Source organism: Diabrotica undecimpunctata, chromosome 5 (genome assembly GCF_040954645.1).
Source record: "Diabrotica undecimpunctata isolate CICGRU chromosome 5, icDiaUnde3, whole genome shotgun sequence".
Lineage (NCBI taxonomy): Eukaryota > Metazoa > Arthropoda > Insecta > Coleoptera > Chrysomelidae > Diabrotica > Diabrotica undecimpunctata.
The window spans coordinates 66,144,123-66,168,951 of record NC_092807.1 but is presented as its reverse complement, the minus strand read 5'-3'; the positions used below and the strand labels follow the sequence as shown (position 1 = coordinate 66,168,951).

General features: G+C 31.3%; 2 protein-coding genes across 4 annotated transcripts in view; one reads left to right on the top strand and one right to left on the bottom strand.

The window, feature by feature from the left end:
• LOC140441359 (TBC1 domain family member 1-like) overlaps window positions 1-24,829 on the top strand; it is a 515,776-nt gene that overhangs the window by 133,993 nt on the left and 356,954 nt on the right. The gene's annotated exons all lie outside the window — the stretch shown is intronic.
• The window catches only part of LOC140441360 (cilia- and flagella-associated protein 61-like), a 185,617-nt gene that overhangs the window by 78,867 nt on the left and 81,921 nt on the right, over window positions 1-24,829 (bottom strand). For both annotated transcript variants that reach the window (XM_072532035.1, XM_072532036.1), the window contains exons 10-12: window positions 22,646-22,824; window positions 6,652-6,866; window positions 6,376-6,587 (exon numbers count right to left, since the gene is read on the bottom strand). In XM_072532035.1, coding sequence (XP_072388136.1) covers window positions 6,376-6,587; window positions 6,652-6,866; window positions 22,646-22,824 — 606 coding nt within the window. The remainder of the gene's footprint in view (window positions 1-6,375; window positions 6,588-6,651; window positions 6,867-22,645; window positions 22,825-24,829) is intronic.

The window sequence follows — 24,829 nt, the reverse complement described above, 5'->3', positions numbered from 1 at the left end:
TATATATATATATATATATATATATATATATATATATATATATATATATATATATATCGAGAAAAGGAGTACGACCGTCAATCCAAAATAAACTAAGGTACACTCGAAGAGTGGTGGGTTTTTCGGTCAAAGTGGAGAAATAAAAGACAAAGAAGGTGGCTACTTCATCTATTTATTGAAGACGTTTCGCTTTCTGCTCAGAAAGCATCATCAGTTCATCTAAAAAGAACAATATGAAACCAAACATCCATAGAGAAGTTACAACAAAAGTGTGTTACCTTACAAAGACATGTAGCAGTCAATGATGTTAAAAATATGAAAAAACTTACGAAACTGGACATTCAGAGTTAACGTTGTATAAAATAATTAATTGAAACTAGGTATAGTTTGCAATTTAACAAAATTAGCACAGCAAAAGAACATGTGATAAAAATACATGTATTAAAAGGTTATTATAAAAACTTAAGTAAAAAACATTAAGGTTTATTTTAAAGTGTAAAGAACTAAAAAGATCATACGAATGCACTTCCAACAAATTTATTTAATAAATTAGATTTTAATTTTAACTTTAGGTAACATTATAAGTTATTTAGAATAATAGTAATAAGATAAAATGAAGTTACCAGTCTTTAGCTTACTGAGACTCGCCGATAAATGAATTTACAAATTTAACACCCACGAAAACACGTGAAAATAGGTGGCCTTGAGGTCAGAGTGACATAAACAGCAAGGCAACCTACCAACTTCTATATATAAGGCGGTATATTCAAAATTTGTGATAAATTTGGTTGACAGCTTGTCGTTAAAAAACCAAACAATGAAAGGAAAAGGTGGTTAAAATCACCACTCACCCCAACAGTGATTGATCTGTCAACAAAGAACAAAGCATGCGAAGTCAATCCAAAATATCATATATTATAATATTATGACGTCACTAGTTAGCCAGCTAACAGGTGAAGATTAATACAACTTCCACAGTCCAAAGGTTCAAACATTTAGGACCGTAATGAGAAAGATTCAATGAGTCAATTTCAGTTTAATTTTATCAAACAAGTTTATCAAAAAGAACAATTACTTAATTATGTAAAAGTGATATTGACAAATATTAATAAAATATAAGTTGATAAAACTAAGTTAAGGAAGGAATAATTTATTTTATTTTATTTTTATTTAAATTTATTATATGAAAATGTAATAACAAAACCCCAATGTGGGACAAAATTTAAGTAAACAACATATCAAGTCTAATTCTGTAAAATTAATGCATGATAAATTTGACTCAAATTACTAATGTCGGTTCTCTTATTAAGGGTATTAGGATGTTTTAATATTGAGCACATTTCTAAAAACTGTCTTTTTACGAGATTGCGTTCAGTGCCAAGAATTTTAACTTCATTAAAGTTTACTTCGTGCTTAGTGTTGATAGCATGTTGGGCAAGAGCACAAGTATGCTTAGATAAATAATTAATATCACTGCGGTGAGTCGTGAGACGCCCTCTCAGTGATCTCCCTGTCTGACCGATGTAACATGAGTCACACTCAGCACAAGGTATATGATATATTACATTAACTTGTTCCATAAGGGACAGAGGTGTTTTAGTTTTAGAAAACAAATTCCTGACAGTCTTAGCATTCTTAATAGCAATTTTAACCGGTACGTTGTTATGTTTGTACAGTTTAACGAGTTTCTCAGTAACTTGAGGAAAATAAATAATAATAAATAATTATTACCTCCTTAAGAAATCACTGGAACTCCATCCAACCTAACTGTCCTGTATCCTGGGATGTATTTGCAGAACTTTTACAATTAATATTTGACACTAATTTTTTGGTCTTTAATGACAAATATTACCTTCAAATTTTTGGGACACCTATGGGTTCCTCAATCTCTCCCATCCTGGTTAATTATGTACTGGATGATTTAGTATCTGACCGGCTTGGTTGTTTAGATTTCCAAATCCCTTTTATTAAACGGTATGTTGATGACTTATTACTAGCCTTACCTCCAGACAAGATTCAGGCCACCTTGTCTTTATTCAATGAGTTTGATCCTCATTTACAGTTCACTGTTGAACTTGAGGACTCCAACACAAATAGTATTCCCTTCTTAGACATGCGCGTCATTAGAACGGGAGATAACACCCTTACTACAAGTTGGTACAGGAAACCAATGGCCTCTAATAGGTTTCTCAACTACCACTCTTGTCATCCCTTTAAATATAAATTAAACCTTATTAAAGCTTTAAGCTGCAGGCTAAATAGACTGATACATCCGATTAATCGAAGGGAATCCTTTCAATTACTTAAAAATATTCTGATTGAGAATTCCTATCCATCCTCCCTTATTAATAAATACCTTTATACTCAAAGTTATGGTTCTTCTTTAAATGACATACCCAATGGTGACCAACTCAGAACAATATCAAATAATTCAATTAATAACACTGTTCTGCCTAATACTGTACTTGGGAATCAAACTACCCATTATTCATCTTTACCTTATTTTCCTCAAGTTACTGAGAAACTCGTTAAACTGTACAAACATAACAACGTACCGGTTAAAATTGCTATTAAGAATGCTAAGACTGTCAGGAATTTGTTTTCTAAAACTAAAACACCTCTGTCCCTTATGGAACAAGTTAATGAAATATATCATATACCTTGTGCTGAGTGTGACTCATGTTACATCGGTCAGACAGGGAGATCACTGAGAGGGCGTCTCACGACTCACCGCAGTGATATTAATTTATCTAAGCATACTTGTGCTCTTGCCCAACATGCTATCAACACTAAGCACGAAGTAAACTTTAATGAAGTTAAAATTCTTGGCACTGAACGCAATCTCGTAAAAAGACAGTTTTTAGAAATGTGCTCAATATTAAAACATCCTAATACCCTTAATAAGAGAACCGACATTAGTAATTTGAGTCAAATTTATCATGCATTAATTTTACAGAATTAGACTTGATATGTTGTTTACTTAAATTTTGTCCCACATTGGGGTTTTGTTATTACATTTTCATATAATAAATTTAAATAAAAATAAAATAAAATAAATTATTCCTTCCTTAACTTAGTTTTATCAACTTATATTTTATTAATATTTGTCAATATCACTTTTACATAATTAAGTAATTGTTCTTTTTGATAAACTTGTTTGATAAAATTAAACTGAAATTGACTCATTGAATCTTTCTCATTACGGTCCTAAATGTTTGAACCTTTGGACTGTGGAAGTTGTATTAATCTTCACCTGTTAGCTGGCTAACTAGTGACGTCATAATATTATAATATATGATATTTTGGATTGACTTCGCATGCTTTGTTCTTTGTTGACAGATCAATCACTGTTGGGGTGAGTGGTGATTTTAACCACCTTTTCCTTTCATTGTTTGGTTTTTTAACGACAAGCTGTCAACCAAATTTATCACAAATTTTGAATATACCGCCTTATATATAGAAGTAGGTTGCCTTGCTGTTTATGTCACTCTGACCTCAAGGCCACCTATTTTCACGTGTTTTCGTGGGTGTTAAATTTGTAAATTCATTTATCGGCGAGTCTCAGTAAGCTAAAGACTGGTAACTTCATTTTATCTTATTACTATTATTCTAAATAACTTATTCTTCTTCAAGTGCCATCTCCGCGGCGGAGGTCGGCAATCATCATAGCTATTCGAACTTTTGAGACGGCTGCTCTGAAAAGTTCATTTGATGTACATCCGTACCACTCTCTCAGGTTGCGCAGCCATGACATTCTACGCCTCCCTATGCTTCTCTTTCCTTGGATCTTTCCCTGCATGATCAGTTGGAGCAAGATGTATTTCTCTCCACGTGTAATATGTCCGAGATATTCCAATTTTTTTGTTTTTATTGAATTTAAAATTTCCATTTCTTTGTTCATCCTTCTCAGAACCTCTTTGTTTGTGACGTGTTCTGTCCATGATATTTTCAGAATTCTTCTATACACCCACAGCTCAAATGATTCCAGTTTTTTCATTGATGTAGCATTCAAGGTCCAAGATTCCATTCCATAAAATAAGGTCGAAAAAACATAGCACCTCGCCAACCTAACTCTTAGTTCCAGTTTTAAATCCCTGGTACATAGAACTCTTCTCATTTTGTTGAAATTTGCTCTAGCCTTTTCTATTCTTATTTTTATCTCCTGATTGTAATCATTTGTGGAGTTAATCATTGTTCCCAGGTATGCATATTTGTCCACTTGTTCGACGTTAGTTTCGTTTATTAGAAGACTCTCGTTATTTCTTTGAGTTTTCGATATTCTCATAAATTTCGTCTTCTTGACATTCATTGTTAGACCATACTCTTTTCCATACTCTGCTATTCTGGTCACCAGTCTCTGAAGATCTTCAAGGTTTTCGGCTAAAATCACAGTGTCGTCCGCATATCTAATGTTGTTAATGGGAACTCCATTTACCTTTATTCCAGCTGTTTCACCCTCAAGAGCTTTTTTCAGGACCTCTTCGGAGTAGGCGTTGAAAAGAATTGGCGACAATACGCATCCCTGTCTTACTCCACATCTAATTTCAATTTCTTCTGACAGCTGTTCGTTAACACGTACTTTTGCTCTCTGTTTATAGTATAAATTTGATATGATCCTGAGGTCGTTGTAGTCAATCTTCTTTGATTTCAGGACATTCATTAAATGTTCATGTCGTACTTTATCGAATGCTTTATTATAGTCAATAAAACATGCGTATATATCTTGATTGACGTCCAGGCATCTTTAAAATAACTTATAATGTTACCTAAAGTTAAAATTAAAATCTAATTTATTAAATAAATTTGTTGGAAGTGCATTCGTATGATCTTTTTAGTTCTTTACACTTTAAAATAAACCTTAATGTTTTTTACTTAAGTTTTTATAATAACTTTTTAATACATGTATTTTTATCACATGTTCTTTTGCTGTGCTAATTTTGTTAAATTGCAAACTATACCTAGTTTCAATTAATTATTTTATACAACGTTAACTCTGAATGTCCAGTTTCGTAAGTTTTTTCATATTTTTAACATCATTGACTGCTACATGTCTTTGTAAGGTAACACACTTTTGTTGTAACTTCTCTATGGATGTTTGGTTTCATATTGTTCTTTTTAGATGAACTGATGATGCTTTCTGAGCAGAAAGCGAAACGTCTTCAATAAATAGATGAAGTAGCCACCTTCTTTGTCTTTTATTTCTCCACTTTGACCGAAAAACCCACCACTCTTCGAGTGTACCTTAGTTTATTTTGGATTGACGGTCGTACTCCTTTTCTCGATATAATTATATATATATATATATATATATATATATATATATATATATATATATATATATATATATGAATGTTTATAAATATGTAGTGCTAATCCTAAAACTATTAAAATGCTTTTTAGATTACGTCAGCTCAAACATATAAAATATAACCTGCATAATAACCTATCAAATATTAACATTTAACCACTTATAATAGCTCAGGGAAATAAGCTTTTTTTCGTCACACTCGTCCGGCTAGGCATCTGACAGGTCTTTTGAATAGTATGGACCTCAACAACAAGAACCTATATGTTTCTAGCAGTCGATTTTTTAGACTTAATTATTTATTAACCAATTAAGGTCAAAAAACGGTAAATTTTTGCTTTTTTCGTCTATCAGTAAAAAGTAAAGCGTTAGAAACAAATCTGAAGAGAAGAAACTTATGAGTTATATAAAAACCTTCAAAATGGCGTTTTCTAAACTTTCTTATCCTTATAGGCTAACGAAGAAAGCAAAAATTTACCGTTTTTTTGACCTTAATTTGTTAATAATTAATTAAGTCCAAAAAATCGACTACAGGAAACATAGATCTTTGTTAGAGAGTACTCTGTGAGTACCATACTACTCAAAACAACTGTCGTTTGCCTTGGCGGTTCAGTGTCACAAACAGGGTCCTTTTTTTGCTTATTTCCCTGGTCTATAAGAAAATATAAATAAAATTTAGATTCCCATATAGCTCACACCGACCGACTAAACACAATAGGGCATGGGATACACTCTTAGCAAAGAATATAGATGCACTCTCTCAGACTCATGGCAGTGGCCTTAAACTTTAAGAAAACAAATGTACTGGCTGATTATTCAGAAGAATAAAAGCCAATATTTTATCAGAACTACAATAATGGAAATGATATGACACATACCTGTTTATGGCTGAATAAAAGTGTCATCATTGAAGTTAGTTTGTTTTGGCATTACCTAAGCCGAAAATATATCAAATAAGGACACATCAATGGGTAAAGTTTATCTTTAAATTGATATCGAAATTTTTAAAATAATATTGTCTACAATTAAAACCTACGTTTTGTAAAACGTAAATAAATCTTTTGTCTTACCTTTACGCCTTCTTCTCTTAAGCAATCATAAACAACAGCATCTATTTCAGGATTGTTGTATACCGACACGTTGTGTCTTTGACGTTTTTCTAAAGCCATGCTGTAGGGAAACGGTTCCACCAGAACCAGATGGTGTCCACCAATTCCAAAACTTATAAGACCGTTTATGGTTGCATGCGCCTGAAGGAAATGGCCATAGATAATAATGACGTCTAAAGAACAAAAATCAAATAAATAAAAGATCATATGTCTTATTTAGTATAATGAAGAACTCACAGTTCCTGTCGTTGCCTTTGTGATACAAATGTCTTAATTTGGTAACTGCTTGGTTGGCATCTAAAGCATTATTGATAACAAAAACATTATCTGGACTTTCTTGGAAAGGAATTTTATTTGGTCTTGTAGGCTTCTGGAATTGTTCTCCAATCATTAGAAATAACATGTCATAGGGCAGAAAACTATCGTTGTTGATAATTATATATTGCTCTTTTCTGAAATGTTTGATTTAAATTATTTTAATAATTTCAGCTAATTTATGAATTAATTACGGAAGGGATTTAAACTGATAGGAAAAAGAAGGCATAGCAATAAATTTGTTTTACTTATTATTTAACCAGATACACTATTAATACTTTTTTTTTTCGAAATTATTGTATATATGTGGCACATAGAATAATAATGGTTCTAACTGCGAACACGTTAAATACGGATAATTGAGATAATGTAAAAAATAAAAATAAAAAATTAACATAACTTAAATGTTTATTCTTAAATAGGTAATACAATATAACATAAATTGGCTTTATAACAATTTCAGAATTTTTACGAAAAACGCCTTAAAAATATAAGGTAAACAAAAAAATATGGATTTGACCACTATAAAACTGAATAATTTTGACTAAATTATTCAAATTATAGGGCAAGTGGCTAACGCAGTGAGCAAGATTTTTTAAAAATTATTACTTACTGGTGGTCTTTAGGGCAGAAGTCCATTATATCTTTCTTCATTGCAGCTGTAACAGTTCTTCTTATTTAGTAGATTGGTTCTTGTAGTATGTTCAATCTGCCAATAAGCCTACTAAAATTTTTATTTTTATATAGATCTACAATGTAAAATTTGCTTTTGGGAATTTAGAGTTTCCCTAAATTGAAATTGTAGAGGTTTGTCACAAATTTGATTCAGGTGGTACTAAGGTGTATCATATGATTTTTAAAATATTTAATTCTTGAAACTCGAAGTTTAACTGGAAGTAAAATTTAATGTTCCATTGAAGAAAATGTGCTAAAATAAAATATTCATTAACTAATATATACATAACAAAGTATTCTGAATGAAGTAGCATCATCATAAATTTCTTAAAACATAAAAACATACAATTTAATTATTTATTATTTATTATATTATTGGTTTGATATGAGTCTCTATTATGTTGTCCAATTTTCACATTTTGAACTCGACTTTTTGATCAATGTGTTGCAAATATTTATGCCATGTAGTAGAAGGAATATTATTATTTATTGCATCATAAAAAATATTTTGAATGTCTGCAAATTTAAAAGTATTGTTTTTGGCTGCTACCTAATTTTTTCTAATAGTTGCAATTTTAATATTTATTCCTCAAAACCTATATTTTTTTATTTCACACGCTTATAGTATATTTGAAAAATAAGCTGGAGTAAATTCTCAGAAAAAAACTCAATTGTTAAGCATATTGTAGTACGTGTGCTTTTCGTACAACGTCAATATTTTAGCTTATTTTGCGTTTGGTTTGACTATTTAGATAGAAATTTTTCCACGTCACATGGACTATCGTAAAAATTAGTTACCTGCTATTGTTAGAACAGTAGGCTAGGGATTCTTCAGCTGGTCATAGACGTACTTTAAGGGAATTACATTATTTGTTTTAGTTTATTAGATATTTAAAGCATTTTCAAAGCATATTATATTTATATAAATCTGTTTATTTTGCAAGAGTGAATAGTGAGTTTATAGAATATGGAATTAACGTGTGATTATACACCAGTTAAAAAAATTAAAGTTGAGTCCTTTATCACTTAACGAGAAGAGTATTATCCTCAATATCTACAATTATTTTAAGCAACACAATCCTTCCAATACTGTTGATAGTATAGTTGAAATTTCGTCTAAAGTAATGGGATATTCAAAATCAACTGTATATAACATTTTAAAAGAGGAAAAATCATCAGCTGGTATAACCCCACCCAAACCGAAAAAAGGAAAACCAAAATTGTCAAAAGTGAATGTGGATGAATTTTTAAAAAATGCAATTCGTAGAATGGTCCACACATTTTTTTTTATACAAACAAATACCAACTTTAGATAAAGTTTTACAAGCTATTACCGATGATCCCGATTTACCCACAATAAGTAGTGATACACTTTGGAAAGTTTTGCATGAGTTAAACTTAAGAGTTAAAGTATGAAAAAGTTGGCAGACAGTCAATGCTTATCGATTCCGAAGAAATTGTGTGTTGGAGACGAGACTACCTCAGAAAAATTAAAAAAAGGAGGACAGAAAATAAGAATATTTATTATTTAGACGGAACGTGGATTAATGAAGGGCATACTGTCAGGAGAGTTTCGAAAGATAAAACTATAAAAACATATCGACAAGCATTTCTGGAAGCATATTCAACTGGTTTCAAGGAACCAACAGGTAAAGGTCGACGATTAATTGTTCTTTTGTAATTAATTAATTAATTTCTTAAGGAGGGTATACTTTTGTTTAAATCAAAAAAGACCTATGATTACCACGAAGAGATGAACGGACACGTGTTTGAAGAATATTTCGAACAGATGATTGAATTCATATCTAAAAATTCAGTTATTGTGATGGACAATGCAAGTTACCACTCTAGATTAGTTGAACCAACTACTCAATGGAGGAAAGATGAAATTGCAATGTGGTCAACTTCTAAGAATTTAATCTTTGACGATACAATGACAAAAGCAGAATGATTAGGGCTTGCTAAAATTAATAAACAAAATTATAAAAAATATGTCGTTGAGAAGATAGCCAAAAAACGAAGAATTGAAATACTTTTCCTACCAACGTATCATTGCGAGCTAAATCTAATTGAATTAGTATGGGCCGAAGTTAAAGGTAACGTTGCTCGAAATAATACAACTTTTAAATTGTCAGATGTTACTAATCTTTTTTATAAATCAATATCCAAAGTAACGACTGAACAATAGCAAAAATGTATTAATCACGTTATGAATATTAAGAAAAATATGTGGAAGCTTGATCATCATATAATAGATAGCAGTATAAAACCTATAATAATTCATCCTGGATTGGATAACTGTAGGCTAACTTTAAACTGTAGGCTCAGAAGATTCTTATTTCGAATATTATTATTATTAAGAATATTATTAATTATTAATAGGAATGTATAAAAGCTTACAGTTTTTGTATGTATTTTACGTTTCAGTATAATTTATTGTATTTTATTATTTTATATTAACTGTATGTTTCACAATTAATCGAATTTTTATTCTTTTTATGTGTATAGTTTTCTTTTAAACCAGTATTAGATTGGACTATTTTGTTCTAAATATCCAAATAAATTTAACGAAAACTTTTCTTTTAAGATTACGTTTTAGTTAGAAGATGTGCACGCCTATGTATTTCGAGGTTCGAAGATTAGTATTCTGAGAATTTACTCCAGCTTATTTTTCAAATATACTATAGATATCAGCTTTTCTAGAAGCCGTAGTTGGATTTTTTTCCATTTTTCTGGAATGGTAAGGCGCTTTGTCCAATACGATGATGCAGTTTTCAGTTTTCATCTTAACTGCCAATGTAACAAATTATTAGTCTCTTTCTTTTTACAGAAAGTTTGGTTATTTTAAAATTGACTTAGTAAAAAAGCACGTATAACCTTTACCTTCAGGATTTTTTAACCCCGTAGAAAGTCCATCTAAAAACGTTTGTTTATAAGATGTTACCGAATTGTAGACCCTTACTTTAGATTTGGCGTGACCAGCGTTTATAAAGTCTCGTCTAAGTAATTAATTTTGCGGTTTTTATTTTTATAGGACTTTGTTTTGATTAGAAATTCTCGTCTCCACAAGACAATTTCATCCCTGCCGATCAAAATGACGGGTTTCCCTGACGACGTTGAAACATTGAGTTTTTTGAAATTAGACAAAACCGGATCTTAAAAATAATTTGTGGATTATTCTTCTTATTGCTTCTCTGTCAAATTCATCAAGCAAGTTAATATTTTTACGTTGCTCAATTGGTTTTGGTGTTGACAATGTTCCCGTATTTTCATATTCTTGAACCATATTTCGTACACAACGGCCACACACGCCTACAATATATAGAAAGTAACAATACTTAATAACCCACCATTACATGAGTCTTCTATTTTAACGTAGTTTCACGCGTGTGAGCGCCACACTCACTACATTAATTCCACTTATTTCGAGAATGAATGAATGTCAGCATGTATAAAATTACATTATTTTTTTTTGGCCTTAGGTTCAAGACCTATTTAGCCAGACAATTGGTTTAATACGTAAACACAATCTCCTACACTTCCTTTAAATTCATGACAATTTCCTAACCGTTCGTTGATTCACTCGATTTCCTAACCTTCCCATTGAAAACACTATTGGGTGACTATACAAAAAGCATTGAACAGGAACACACGCTTCACGCTAAGGTGCCCTTCATAGCGACTTTTTTTTACACAAACAATACAGGCAATGGTTAAAGGTAAATAACATCAAAGGAGAGACAATGGGAAATACAACAACTAAAGTCCTACCATTTCGGATTCACACAACACTGAAAAAGACAGTTTAAATTTTCCGTTTAGTACGTTTGAAAAATTCCCATAAAATTGATCTAATAGTTGAATTTCGACTACCTAAATAGAGTATAGAAGCAACGTTCTGCGGCAGTATGATTTTTTGTTGGGAGATGGCTTGAAATAAAAATTTAATGGCTTCTTGATTATATCGACATTGAAACATTCAGTGGTTAAGGTCGTCATAATTGCCATTACATTCACATAATATATCAGTTTCGGAAAGTTTTATTTTATATAGGTAAGCATTTACTGTAGCATGTCCAAAAAGGCATCTAACGTACATAGTATAAATTTTCCGAGAGATGGGGCTTCTGTCATTTGGGGGAGCAGATGGAAGAGTTGGATATGTACTGCAATATGTATTTTTGCTACTGTTAGTAAAGGATTGCCACTCAATTTCCCAATTAAGTGTAACATGTTTCTTCCTAGCTGAAACTATATCCCATTTGGGCAACTTGTTGTACTCTATACCCACTAAAGTAGCGTCTTTAGCTAAATGGTCTACTTTTTCATTGTCTGGAATATTAGAGTGACCTTTAACCCACACATAGTTAACAATTCTTTTTAAAGAAGTTAAGATATTTAAAGAAGTTTAAGTATATATGTGTTTGGAGAAGTGTCTTAATGCGAGGAGGACAGACTGTGAGTCAGATAAAATTATATATCGTTCGAAATATAATGTGCTATTAATTATCCAATCCAACGCCTTGATAATGGTTACCAATTCAGCTGTGAATATTGAGCAATCTGATATTAATTTGTACTGAAAATAATCTTGAATATTGTCTATGTAAATGGCACAGCCAACACCAGCCGGCGATTTTGAGCCATCGGTATAAATTTTACAAGAATGGTTAGTCTTCCAGTTTGTTCTGTACTACTAAATCTTCGTAAACAATTGAAATAGATGAAGGAATTACTACCGCAGGTTTATATTCATATAGTATGTCATAATTGGAGCCAAATAACCCTTCTCCATTGAATGAATATTGTGATAAATTGGGAAAAGCAACAGCTAAAGTTGGAGAGAGACAAGATATTTTTTGTAATAAGCTGTTTTAATTATTAAACTGGCATTTAAGAATAAATTTTTCTGCCAAAAATAGACGTCTTAAATGTAAAGGTGGCTCGTTACATTCTGCCAAAAGGGCTGGTGTGGGAGTAGATTTGAGAGCTCCTAGGACTAACCTTAAAGCTTTGTATTGTATTCGATCCAATTTAATCAAATGAGATGTTGTAGCTGATCCATAGAGAAAGCTTCCATAGTCCAAAATTGATCTGGTAGATGCTCTGTAAAATAATAAGTTTATTTTCGAATCTGCTCCCCAATCGTATCGATTAACGGCCTTAAGGATATTAAGGTTTTTTTCACATTTGGTAATGCAATTATTAATATGCTCGTTCCAGGTTAATTTTGAATCCAAGGTAACACCTAGGTATGTAAAACTGTTATATACAGGAATTTCCAGTTGGGAGAATTTTAACGTACTAACTTTTGGTAACCTGTGTCTCGAAAAAAATACTACACCTGGCTTCTTAGGTGAGATGTCAAGCCCATGACTATCAAAATACTTTTTGCAATAAGACATATTTACTTCAAGGGCATTAACACATTGTTGAAAAGTTTTTTTCTCAACATAGAAACAGAAGTCATCAGCATATTCTAAAATGTTACACTGCATTCCCATAGTATGTAAGTTTAATGAATACAAGTTAAATAATAAGGGGCTAAGAACTGAGCCGCCAGGTAACCCTTTGTTAACCATCTTTGGACCAATCAGTGAATTATTTAAACGAATATGGACTTGTCTATTTGTAAATAGATTGACTAGGACATAAGCACATTTACTAGGTACTCCTAATTTAACAAGTTGATCAAGCAGAAGGTCGAGAATAACGTTATCATATGCACCAGAAATGTCCACAAATAAAGCAGCTGTGTATTGGTTTTTACAATAAGTTAACTGGATATCGGTTGCTAAGTGTGAAATGCAATCCATAGTTCCTTTCCCTCTACGAAACCCAAGCTGACCGTCTGGGTAAAGGTTGTTACTTTCCATCCACCATTCTAATCGATTTTTCATGATTCCTTCAAATGTTTTCAATATACATGACACAAGAGATATCGTTCTCAGGACATTAGGATCATTAGCTTTTGGGATAGGTATTACAAGACAATGCTTCAAAGAATCTCAGTTATCACCTTTAATTAGAATATTGTTAAAAATCTCACGGAGAAATTGAAGTGCTATTGTAGGCAAGTTATATATCATAAGATAATTAATACCATCCATCCCAGGGGAGGATCTCTTAGAATACTTAATATTAGCAGTTAATTCATTGATACTAATAGGAGATGACAAAAAATGTGATTTAAATGTATCTTCAGTGGGATATATTGGAGAAGGAACATAGCAAGGAGCTATTTTATGAAAGAAATTTTCAACGATGTTTTCGTCGTGCACATACAGATTTTTATTTTTTTTAATTTTCTTAATTCTATCCCATATTTTAGTTGGATGAGTTTGTCTGTTTAGATTGAGATAGAAGTTGGCCCAACTATTTCTACATTTTTGTTTAAAGGTTCGTTACATTTAGCATTTATTTTTTGTTGTTCGTTACATTTACATTTGGCATTTATTTTTTGATATTCAACAAAGTTTGCCAGACACATATTTTTTTTGTACCTTTTGCATGCAATTTTTCTCTTATTCGATATCTCACGGCACTCCTCGTCCCACCATTTAGGTGATTTGAATGATATATTTGAGGATGGTCCTAGAATTTTGCAAGCTTTGTTCGCAGCATTCGTAATCTGTTCCATTAAAAATATACACATACCGTTGGTATCTATGCAGTTTGGTTTCGTGGAAAATGATTTCTCTATTTCAGCTGTATATAAGGTCCAATTTGCTTCATTCATAGACCATCTATATAATGGGGACGTGACTGCATCATTGTGATAATGGTTATTAAGCGTAATACTGATTGGATAATGATCTGATCCATACGTATCCTGACTAACAGACCAACCAAGTGTAGGACATACCTTAGATGAAGCAATTGTGAGATCTAATGCAGATTTAGCCTGGCCAGGAGGGGAAATCCTTGTGGCAGATCCATCGTTTATAACAATCAAGTTTGGAAAATGATCTAAAGCATCAACCAAAACTCTGCCATCATGTGAGCCCCACATGCCGTGATGGGCATTAAAGTCGCCTCCTATTATGCAATCATGTTTTATTTGACTAAATAAATTTATGTAGTCTTGAGATTTCGCTCTAACATCGGAGGGTTTATATATAGATACTATTGCCAGTTTTTGGTTAACAAGAATTATATTGATTCCACAAACTTCAATTTTTGGATTAAAATTATGATTAAATTGAATGATTTCGTATATAATTTTATGTGAAATGAAAATTGCTACTCCCCCATATCCTTTATCTCTATTAACCGCAATGACGTTAAAGTTATTAAACTTAATGTTATCAGTAGGCTTATACCATGTTTCAGAAATTATTGCAATATCAAACTTTTCCTCCATTAAAATTTGGTAAAAAGAATTTTTGTTAGCTTTAAGAGATCTAGCGTTCCACTGAATAATCTTAAGATTTTGTTTAAAGGACATCTTGAGTTTTTTTTGTTTTGTTAGGTTTTAAATATATTATCAACAATGTTTTTAATTTTATTTTCAAACTCTATATCTTCAAAGTTTAAACTACTATTTGATAATGGATTTTGTGAAAATTGGTGAAAAAAACTTGTTAACATGGTAATTAATTGATGTTTAAGTGTTGAAAAATCATTCTGCGACTTTTTTCCAAACTGGAAGACCGGTCCTGCACAAAAGCTAGTATTATATTCTCGTCTAATGGGTGGGAAATTGGGAGAAGAATCACTAGTTTTTCTTTTTTTTTTTGGCAAGGGTTTAGGAGAAGATGGTTGATCATGTGTTGACCTAAAGTTCGATTTAGAAGAAGTATTATGGACTGAATGTTGTGCTGTAGAAGTTTTTAAAGCGGGAAATTCTATAGCTGAATCAATTAATGGAGCAAATTAATTTTTTTGTATGAGGCTAGAATAGGCCGGATTGTTAATAACTTTGCTTTTTAAATTCTGCACTCCTTATAGGTAGAATTATGACTATTATGTTTGCAATAAACACAAAAAATATTGCATGCTTCGCACAAAGATTCATTTTCTGACCCACAATTTCTACACCTTTTCTTTCCCCTACACTGTGAGCCGGAATGGTCGTATCGGAGGCAACGAAAACATTGCATAACTGGATTAATATAAGTTTCTAACTTTATTAATATAAATAAATTGAGGAATAAGTTTTCCTTCAAACGTAACAATGATCATTTGACGAGGAACACGTTCCATATTGTTATCTTTTTGGTTAACTCTAGTCCTGCGTTTTACTTTTTTAATAGGTGCACTAGAATTAATCATTTGTAGGAGGGCCCCCTCGCTGTAGGAAGTATCGACAGACCGAACTAACCCGCGTTTTTCTATAAGATGGCCCGGAATCTATGCAAGTAAATTATTATTTTCAAAGAATGGATCTTTAACTAATTTATTGGCAATACTGCCCGAATTTAGTTCGATTTTTATACGATTGCGACCAACCGTACTAATTTCAATAATATTTTTATCATACTCTTTTAAATTTATTAACTTTTCACCCAATTTCATTGGATGTAATCTTCCAATATTTCATTCTAAATGTTCAACAAAAACATGAAACGGTCCCAAATCGTTAGGTTTAAATCTATTTGTTAATTGATTTAATAAACGTTGTTTATCATAATACGAGTTTTTGTCGGATTCCAAGTTTTGTCGAGTGTATCGGTACCAGATAATTCATTTAATTGATTATTATTTTTATTGCTTATACATGAACTCATATTAATATCCTCATGCACAATGATATCCTCAACAAGAACATTGACTCGATTATCTTTATTAAAATTACCATTCGGCGGCCACTTGCCGCTGGTGGATCGGTTGTTTTCCCGATTTAAATTTACTTACAGTAGTTTTCCTTTTAAACACAAACTTAATATACTTATAATTAATAATAAGAACCAAATAACCTACAAACACCGATGTCACTTCGTATAGCGTATGGTATCACGTCTTTACTAGTCAACAGTCGGAGTACGAATCCAAAACAAAGTGATTTATAATATTTTAAATCAAAAGTTTAGAAATAACGAATAAATAAATAAAATATAATTAGATAATAGACAAATAAGATAATGAATACACAAATGCAAAGTGTTAAAAGTAATGTACGCATCTAAAGATAATAAATTCATGCATCTACACAGATTCTTCCTCTTTTATTTCCCAACGGGAATTACACAAAAGTTTTTTTTGTGTTCCTTAGAAATCGGGTTTTCACAATTCGGCTTTCAGTACTTTGCCTGAGTTTTTCGGTTCTTTCTCTTAGGATAAAAGGGACATCTATTAGAATCCCGTTTTATTTCTAGATCTCGAATTCTCAAAGCATTCCTCCAAAAGATACAAATTAAAATAGGCAATACCCTCCAAACCTAACAATCATGTTTTAATCATGTTATACTTTAAACTTACCCAAATATTTAACAAAAACATAAGTTTCTTTGAAATTACAAAAACGTGATCGCACGCGCAGTGAGGAGTTCCCTCATCTAAAGAGGGCTGCCACATCGATTAAGTATCACAGCATACAGACTGCCTAAAATATTCCGAAATATTGTCATCATGAACGATATTCAACGCATTCCTTGATGCCCAAGATTATCGGATTATTCGCTAAGACAATGACGTTGTTTATAAATAAATATGGTGAGGGATTGGCTCATAGAACGTGTAAAGCAGGTTAAATAAAGTGAAAACGAGCATTCTAAAATAGTGGAGATTCAATATCAGTACCTGTTTTATCTGCTACAATTTCGTTACAACTTCTGCATTTGCGTTTTAAATACATGTATGACCATTTCCTTCGTATTAGCATCCAAATATTCCTTTACTGGCCTTTTCCTACAAGGACCGAGGGTTACATTTATCTAAAGAAGTTCGTCTACTGTATCAGTGCTTGACATTTTTCTTATTCTATTTATGTTAAATAACTTAAGATAATTGATTAAGAAAAGGTTATAATAGCCTAGATGTAAATAATATGTATCGTAATAAAACCAACGTCATCGAAAGTATCGGTAAAATTATGAAACTACATTCTGTATACTTTTTCGAGACCAGAAAATGAAATAAATCTTTTCGAATAATTTAATTTAATTTAATTCCAATAATTTAAAATATTGATTTTTCTTACCTTTATTCAAGAGATTACCACAACTATTTCACTTTTGATGAAAAATACTGGCTTTGAATAACAAAAGTTTCCTACACAGTATAAAACTTATAAAAAATAACACTACCAGTAAATAACCGAACAATAACTATAACGTTACAAAATACAAAATATGATAACTTATAATATAAACCAATACGCTATAATTTGAATATAATCAGACTGAGCAGTTTGAACCTGTAAAATGACAATAATTTTCGCTTATGGCGATAAATTATATTTAAAAGTCTTTTGGCGAATGAAAAGGCAAATATCGTGGGAAACGTGCGTTATCCTTATATTTTATTAGTTGATATCTTTCTTCTTGTAATACATTGTTAACTAATGTTGTACATTTAATAAATTTTAAGTTTGTAAAATATTTTCGCCATATATTATGAAATATTGGTCGCAATTTTTAAGATAAGAAATAAATGTATAAAGTATTTTTGCACGCATTTTTTTTAGAATTGGGTCACACTTTCTTCATAAGCTGAACTAGCAACTCTTATTATTTGTTTCATCCAAACTTCTCGCATTCATGTTTTGCAAAAAGGTGCTTTTTTAACGATAAGTTAATAGGCTTTATTGTTTATTATTTCATCTAATAATGAAAATCTATTTTTATTTGAAGAGTCTGCACTATGTGCTGCGTCGGTTGTAGCGGTTATATTTGCCTACCACATTGCGTATCACTTATAGGGTGTTGAAACTGGGGACAGAAATTACTGGGTTGGGGATAGGGTAAGCAAAAAAACCGGAACGTTTGTGAAAGGCCACTCTTGGTTTGGTTGGAGAGCTGGGTCGTAAGTAAGTGAATAAAAGAGGGACTAGGAGGTGTAACTACAAAAAGAAAAATCAAAAAGTACTTACATAGATTTCCTGGGCAACACAATACAAAAAGGTTCCTAAACTATTTGAAAAGGACGCCGTTTACAAGAATCTTCCTGCTGGATGGAAAGAAAGGCTTTTGTTTCTTAAAAGAATATTAAAAGGGCGAAAATCTTTTTAAAGGAAACAATTCTACACTTGATTTAGAGAGAAACATTACATATTTATTATTACTTCGCCATAAACAGTTATTACAAATAATAATTATTATAATAACATTTAAAAACAAACTTACAATGGTGCTATTTGTAATGGTATACAACAAACTCCAAACGTTGAGGACAGTATAGTAATTTAAATTATTATTAAGGAAACTATCTAGATTTTTCAATGGAGTTTACATTGAGGTTAAACTTTTTAAACAAAACAATTCAAATTTTGTGGTTATGTACCAATTGTCAGAAAAAGATAATATTGACATAATATTAATAAACAATAAAACTTTTTGAAATATTAATTAAATTTTAAAATTATTTGCATTTAAAAGAAGAATAATATGACGATTAGCCAATCCATAAAAGTTATAATTTTATTTATTACAATTTTTTAGCTTGTTATGAAAGCACATTTTTTTATTAATAAAAAATGCTCATTTTTACTTAGAAAAATGTTCAACAAAAAGTACCATCACTGTGGCTGATGTATTTCCTTCAAGAAATTTTTGGGCTTGGAACTGGATCCAAAACACTGCAAGCAACACAAAACTGTGTCTCACTCAAGCTACAAATTGGTCTGAAATGACCAGGGAACACAAATAGACGATTCTTTGGAAGTTGGACACTGGATTCGGGCCTCGGATTATCCTGGATGACAAAAAACTGCAATCTTCAAAGCTCGGCCACTTAAACGCTCCTGCTTGACCTCTTAAATTGTTGTAACACTGCTTTACAAATCTCCTACATAGGACACAACCAACAATTCGGTGATTAACTAAAAAAAAACCTGCAACATTGCATTTAATTAAATTCACTTCTCCACAAAAAAAAATTGCCGGCTCTTGAAGACTACACACCGAAATCTTTCCCCTTGAAACTTTCGATCCCAAGTTCACTTAAACTACACATTTAACTGCTACTATGACTTTACACTGTATTTCCATGTCAAAAACGAACAACGAACAAACAATAACGAATTTGAAGAAAAATCCGGACTCAATAAAACCAAACGCTTTGACGTTCTATCGTAGAGTAAATTACTTTACACTATATTTCCATGACAAAAAAGAATAATGAACATACAATAACGAAGTAGAAGAAAAAATCCGGACTAAACAATGGACTAACGATTCATCGTAGAGTGACATCATTCGCCCAACCCGGTATAAACAAAAGCATAAACGGAAATATTCCTGTTTATTTGACGCGCAAAATATCCTAAAGCAGCTTCATGACCAAAAGAATGCAATTAAAAGTTATTATATACAAACCAGAAATGTTTATATTACCAATCCCAATCACGCAAAAGGATTGAGAAAATATTTCGGTGTTTTAATACATACAGAGTGATTTGAAATGCTACACGGTGTCTCGACGTTTTCATCGTTCTAATTTCCTGTTAATATTAGTTTATTTCCTTGTGAACTTTCTATAACCTCACTGTTATCGAGAATTCGCAAAGTTTTATTTATTCCATTTTCATCAACTAATTTTAATCGCAATCGTAATAATTTGGAGTTTGGTTTCTTTAAATTAAATAAGATTAGGGGTCTATGGTCGCATACAGTTTCAAAAGATCTGCCGTATAAATAAGGTCCAAATGTTTTGCAAGCCCATATAATGGCTAAAAGTACTTTTTCTATCGTAGAATATTTTTGCTCTGTTTGGTTAAGAGTTCGTGAAGCATATGCTACGATTAAATCATTTAAAATTGTTCCTTGTGACAGAATTGCACCTAAGGTTATATTCGAAGCGTTGATACTAAGTATAAATGGTTTTGAGAAATCTGGGTATTTTAAAATAGGATCATTAATTAAAACTTCCATAGTAAACGGTTAATGGAAAAGTGATACATTTTAATGATCTCACGATAATAGTAAATAATGGCAAAAATCGCGCAATGTTTATTTATTTCACACTTTTATGGATACTGACTTTAATTACGCAAAATTAAAATATTCCATAAAAAATCTGCACTATTCACCTCTAAAACGTTTTTGATTTTTGTCAATAGGATACTCTGATCAAAAAATATCGAATTTTTAGCATTGAATTGATACAAATTTTATTTAAAATTGGTTTCGCCCGCGTAGCCGCATCGCTTCAAGTAATATTTTGAGAGAACGGTTTATTTTACACAAATAGTGTCAATAAAAATGTTTGTTCAAAATTGTTTCAGCTACATTTTTTATTTAAAATATTTTCTCTACCACTCATAGATTCTTAGTCATCGATATTTTCCGTTTTTTTCTCTAAGAAGCCGGGGTGGTTTTAGGGGGAGGCTGGGAGATAGAAATAGTAAACTTTTTTGCATATTTTTTGCATATAGATAATAAGTAAATTAATTTATTTATAACAAAACTAAAGCATCTCTGGCATTTGGTAATGTGTATTTTAGATGGCTGTATCCGATTTACGTCAAATTAAAAAAAAAAAAAAAAAAACAAAAACAAGGAAATTGCTTTATTGTAAGCCGAGAAAATACATTTTTTTTGCGTATACCGATTTTGACATTTGAAATTAAATCTTCTTCAACCTAATTTTTGGTATTTTTCACGCCCAATACCGAGGGTTTTTATTATTATAATATATGTTATAAATAACTTAAAGATATGAACATTTTTATCGAGAAAGAGCTCTGAAATAAAAAGTTAATAGTTTAGATTATCATCCTATTGTTAAATAACTTCGTCTCAAATGCCGGTCAAATTTGACCGGTCCATCACTGCTCGTAATTCAACTTTTTATTTGTTTATAAACCAAAAAATTGTTTACAATTTTCAAACATTTCTGAGGCAGTCCAAAAAATCCGATTTCAATTCAATAAAGTACGTTAGGTAGGGTAAGAGCGGTTTTATAAGTGAAAAAATTGGCAAACTTTTATATAGTCTAGTTTTTATTGTGCAAGATCTTAAACAAATTCCATTTTTTTTAAATGTAGATTGCAAAATTATTATGCGAAATCTATTGAATCTCTTTTAATAACATTTAGTGGGCTGTTATTAGGTTATAAAGGATTTCCAGATGAATTATGAAGGTTTTAAAGGCAATATTTATTGTTGAAAAACGTTGAATAATAAAAGACTTGTTTACCCCTCTTTTTTGTATTTATTGCAATTTTGCAGCAAGGGTAATAAATGAAAACATTATAAACCAGCCCCATCTTATAGAATATTTAATTGTCGCTATTTTATTTCATTACAACTTTTTTACATAATGAATTGTTTTAAAGTTATAAGCAATAAAAGTACCACCACAAATGCCACCTCTCACGTCCAAATTTAGTCGTTTTTTCATCACGGGGAACAATAAATTTTTTTTACTATAATGGTTATCTTCAGTTAGTATGGGTTAACATCTTCCTTTAATTGATTTGGAATTACCTTATGTCTCCAACTTTTGAGCCTTGAGGTATTTCTGTTATACCAATTTGGGGTTGCATGTAATCCACTATTCGTACAATGTCAGTCTCTCCCACCTATTTCCTTATTTCTAATGACAGTTGTTGTTTATTTTTAATATACTCATTGCAGATTTTTCTTTATTTGTTACAAACTTTACTACCTAGTTGTGAACTGGAACCATTGGTGTCAATTTCATCAAGAAAAGTAAATAATTAACAATGTATTACTATTTAACAAATATTATACCTGAATTTATAAATACAAGTTTATTATTTAATTTCTACTGCGCCGCCTATATTTTACAGAAGGCGCCGGCACTCGACGTGGAATTTTGTTTTTATACTTGTTCAATTAACATCGTATAAACTTTACAAGTTACTTTGTAGTGTGTAAAAATTGAACTCTATTGGATTACACAATGATAGTACGATGACGTTATCTATTGACCAGAGATTAAAATACGGAGTTAGACCAGCTTTATATTTATACATCAAGGTAGAATGATAATTTTCATGTTAATGGCTAGAATTATCAAAATAATTGATTTACACCATTATTATTCTTTGTGCCTTATACGCCAACGTAATAAACCCAGAACTTTGAATAAATAACAATGATCCAAAAAGTAGTACCTGTCTATTTTTGTAACTTTTCCAAGAACAAAATTGACATATGTTTTTAGACTTATCATGTCCATGTATCTTGCATCCATAAAATTCTTTTTTACCATAAATCCTTCTTTAATTTTATTTGATATCTTTTTGTGCGATAACCCATTTGGACATACCATGGTAATATTATTATACGTAACCTACAACAAGAATAGTATCAATCTATATTTAAAAAAAACTATCCTATAAAATCTTTAAAAAATTACAAATAATAAAAATTGCCAACTCAGATATTAATCAACAAATAATACGAATGATAAAATAGTTTAGATGGGTTGGCAATGCAATAAATGAAGCAGAAGAGTAGTAGTGTAACAATGATAAACGGATTTAACCATTTCAATAATGAAGACAGAATACTCAAAACAGACTTTTAAGTGGATAATGGATCTTAGGAAGACATACATAATTTTGAAGCTGTTCCTGCAAGAAAATGTATGCTGAAAATACCAGTTAAGCCTAAAAGGTAAGTTTACGTGCTCCATCAAATAATAAGGATCAGGATATAAAAGATGAACTTTATGTGAAAACTAAATATATTTTATACATTTACAACAAAATTCTAACGCATGATATTAAAATTGTAATATACGAGGCAGAAATACAAAGATAGAAATGAATAGAGAGGGAATAGAATAAGAGACATAGAAAAATCATAGGTGGTCAAAGTAAAGATCAAAAATGCAATGAGAATCAAAGAACCTGACAAGAACTAGGCAAGAACATAAGAATAATGAGCACCTAATTAAAACACAAAACAATTTCTAACATGCATGAATAATACCCGACGGAAAAATACGAAACAAAGTTGATCACACATTGGTAGATCTCAAGTACTTAAGGAAAATAACTGATATCGGAGCTGATTTTTGCTTCTTTTCTACATATAAGTCCAATATACATTTTGCCATGTGTTTGACCAGGTTTTTTCCGTTCGCGAAAGATGGTTTTTGGCACTCCCACGGCTGGCTCTGGACCAAAGTATTTTGTAGCTGATGCTCTTTTGTCAAGTGCATGAGCTCTTTCATTACTGTATTTGTAGAAGTATTGGATAAATGCCGTCTTATCCCGGTGAGTTATGTGGCTCAACTAAGTTTATTCCCTTTTTTTAAATTTTTTCTGATTCAACACTTCTTTTACTATACGCCAGTTTTTCCTAGAACCATAAGTCATAGTATCCAGTCCAGTTTGCTGCCATGTGTCTAGTGCTATCAGTTTTGTTTTAGACTCAGGGAAGTGCACCGTGAAAACTTTTTTCATTTTCTCTTTACCATTCTGAGGGTATTTACCTGATCCTTTTGGATCGAGGTAATACTTATCGGACGGTTCTTTAAAACTTTATGGAGCGTTGATATTTCTGCAGTCTCTTCTATCTCCTCTCAATGCCTTCTTTTTTTGCCCTTCTCAGTTCCTAATCATATTAAGTCAAGGTTTTGCGACAATCGCCCCACTCAGCTGACTTTTGGTGAAATTAAATTGTCTTTTCACGTCTGTCCTTTGATTTTTAAGGTGATCATTTTACTAGCGTGCTTTTCTGTTCGAATTCCTCACTATTTTCGAACTGTAACCTTCGAATACTAACATGACAATCTCTTAAATTGTTCGCCAGTCGTGTGTAGGTCTAATGTATGCCTAACCCTGCCTAAATAATATTTCAGATCAGCTTGATGTGTTTCGTAGTTTGTTTTAAGAGGATTACGATAAGTTTACTTGATGAGTTATTTCAAAACAGATGTATCGATTGGCTGAACACGACACCTTATTTGACATATGCCATTTTTTCACTGAACAACGGTTCTAGCCACATGAGTCGTGGCCACTGTTATATCAATTACCTTGCTCCGTTGTGAAGTTACGAAATTTGGTTTATTTCTTACGTCATGTCATGTCATGTCTAAATCATGTTTCATAACAACTTGTAGTAATGTTTTTCTCACAGCTACATATATTTTACAATTTTAAACGTGTGTTATAAATAAATATATTTATACAGCGTTTTATATACTTATATATCTTTAAAGATTAGTAATTGGGAAATATTGTAGGAATTTTTTATAGATTTAAACCTATCTAAATCAGTATTTAACTTCTATACATTATCCTTTATGTTTTTACAATTTAAGATCGTATGTTTCGTTGTTCCTA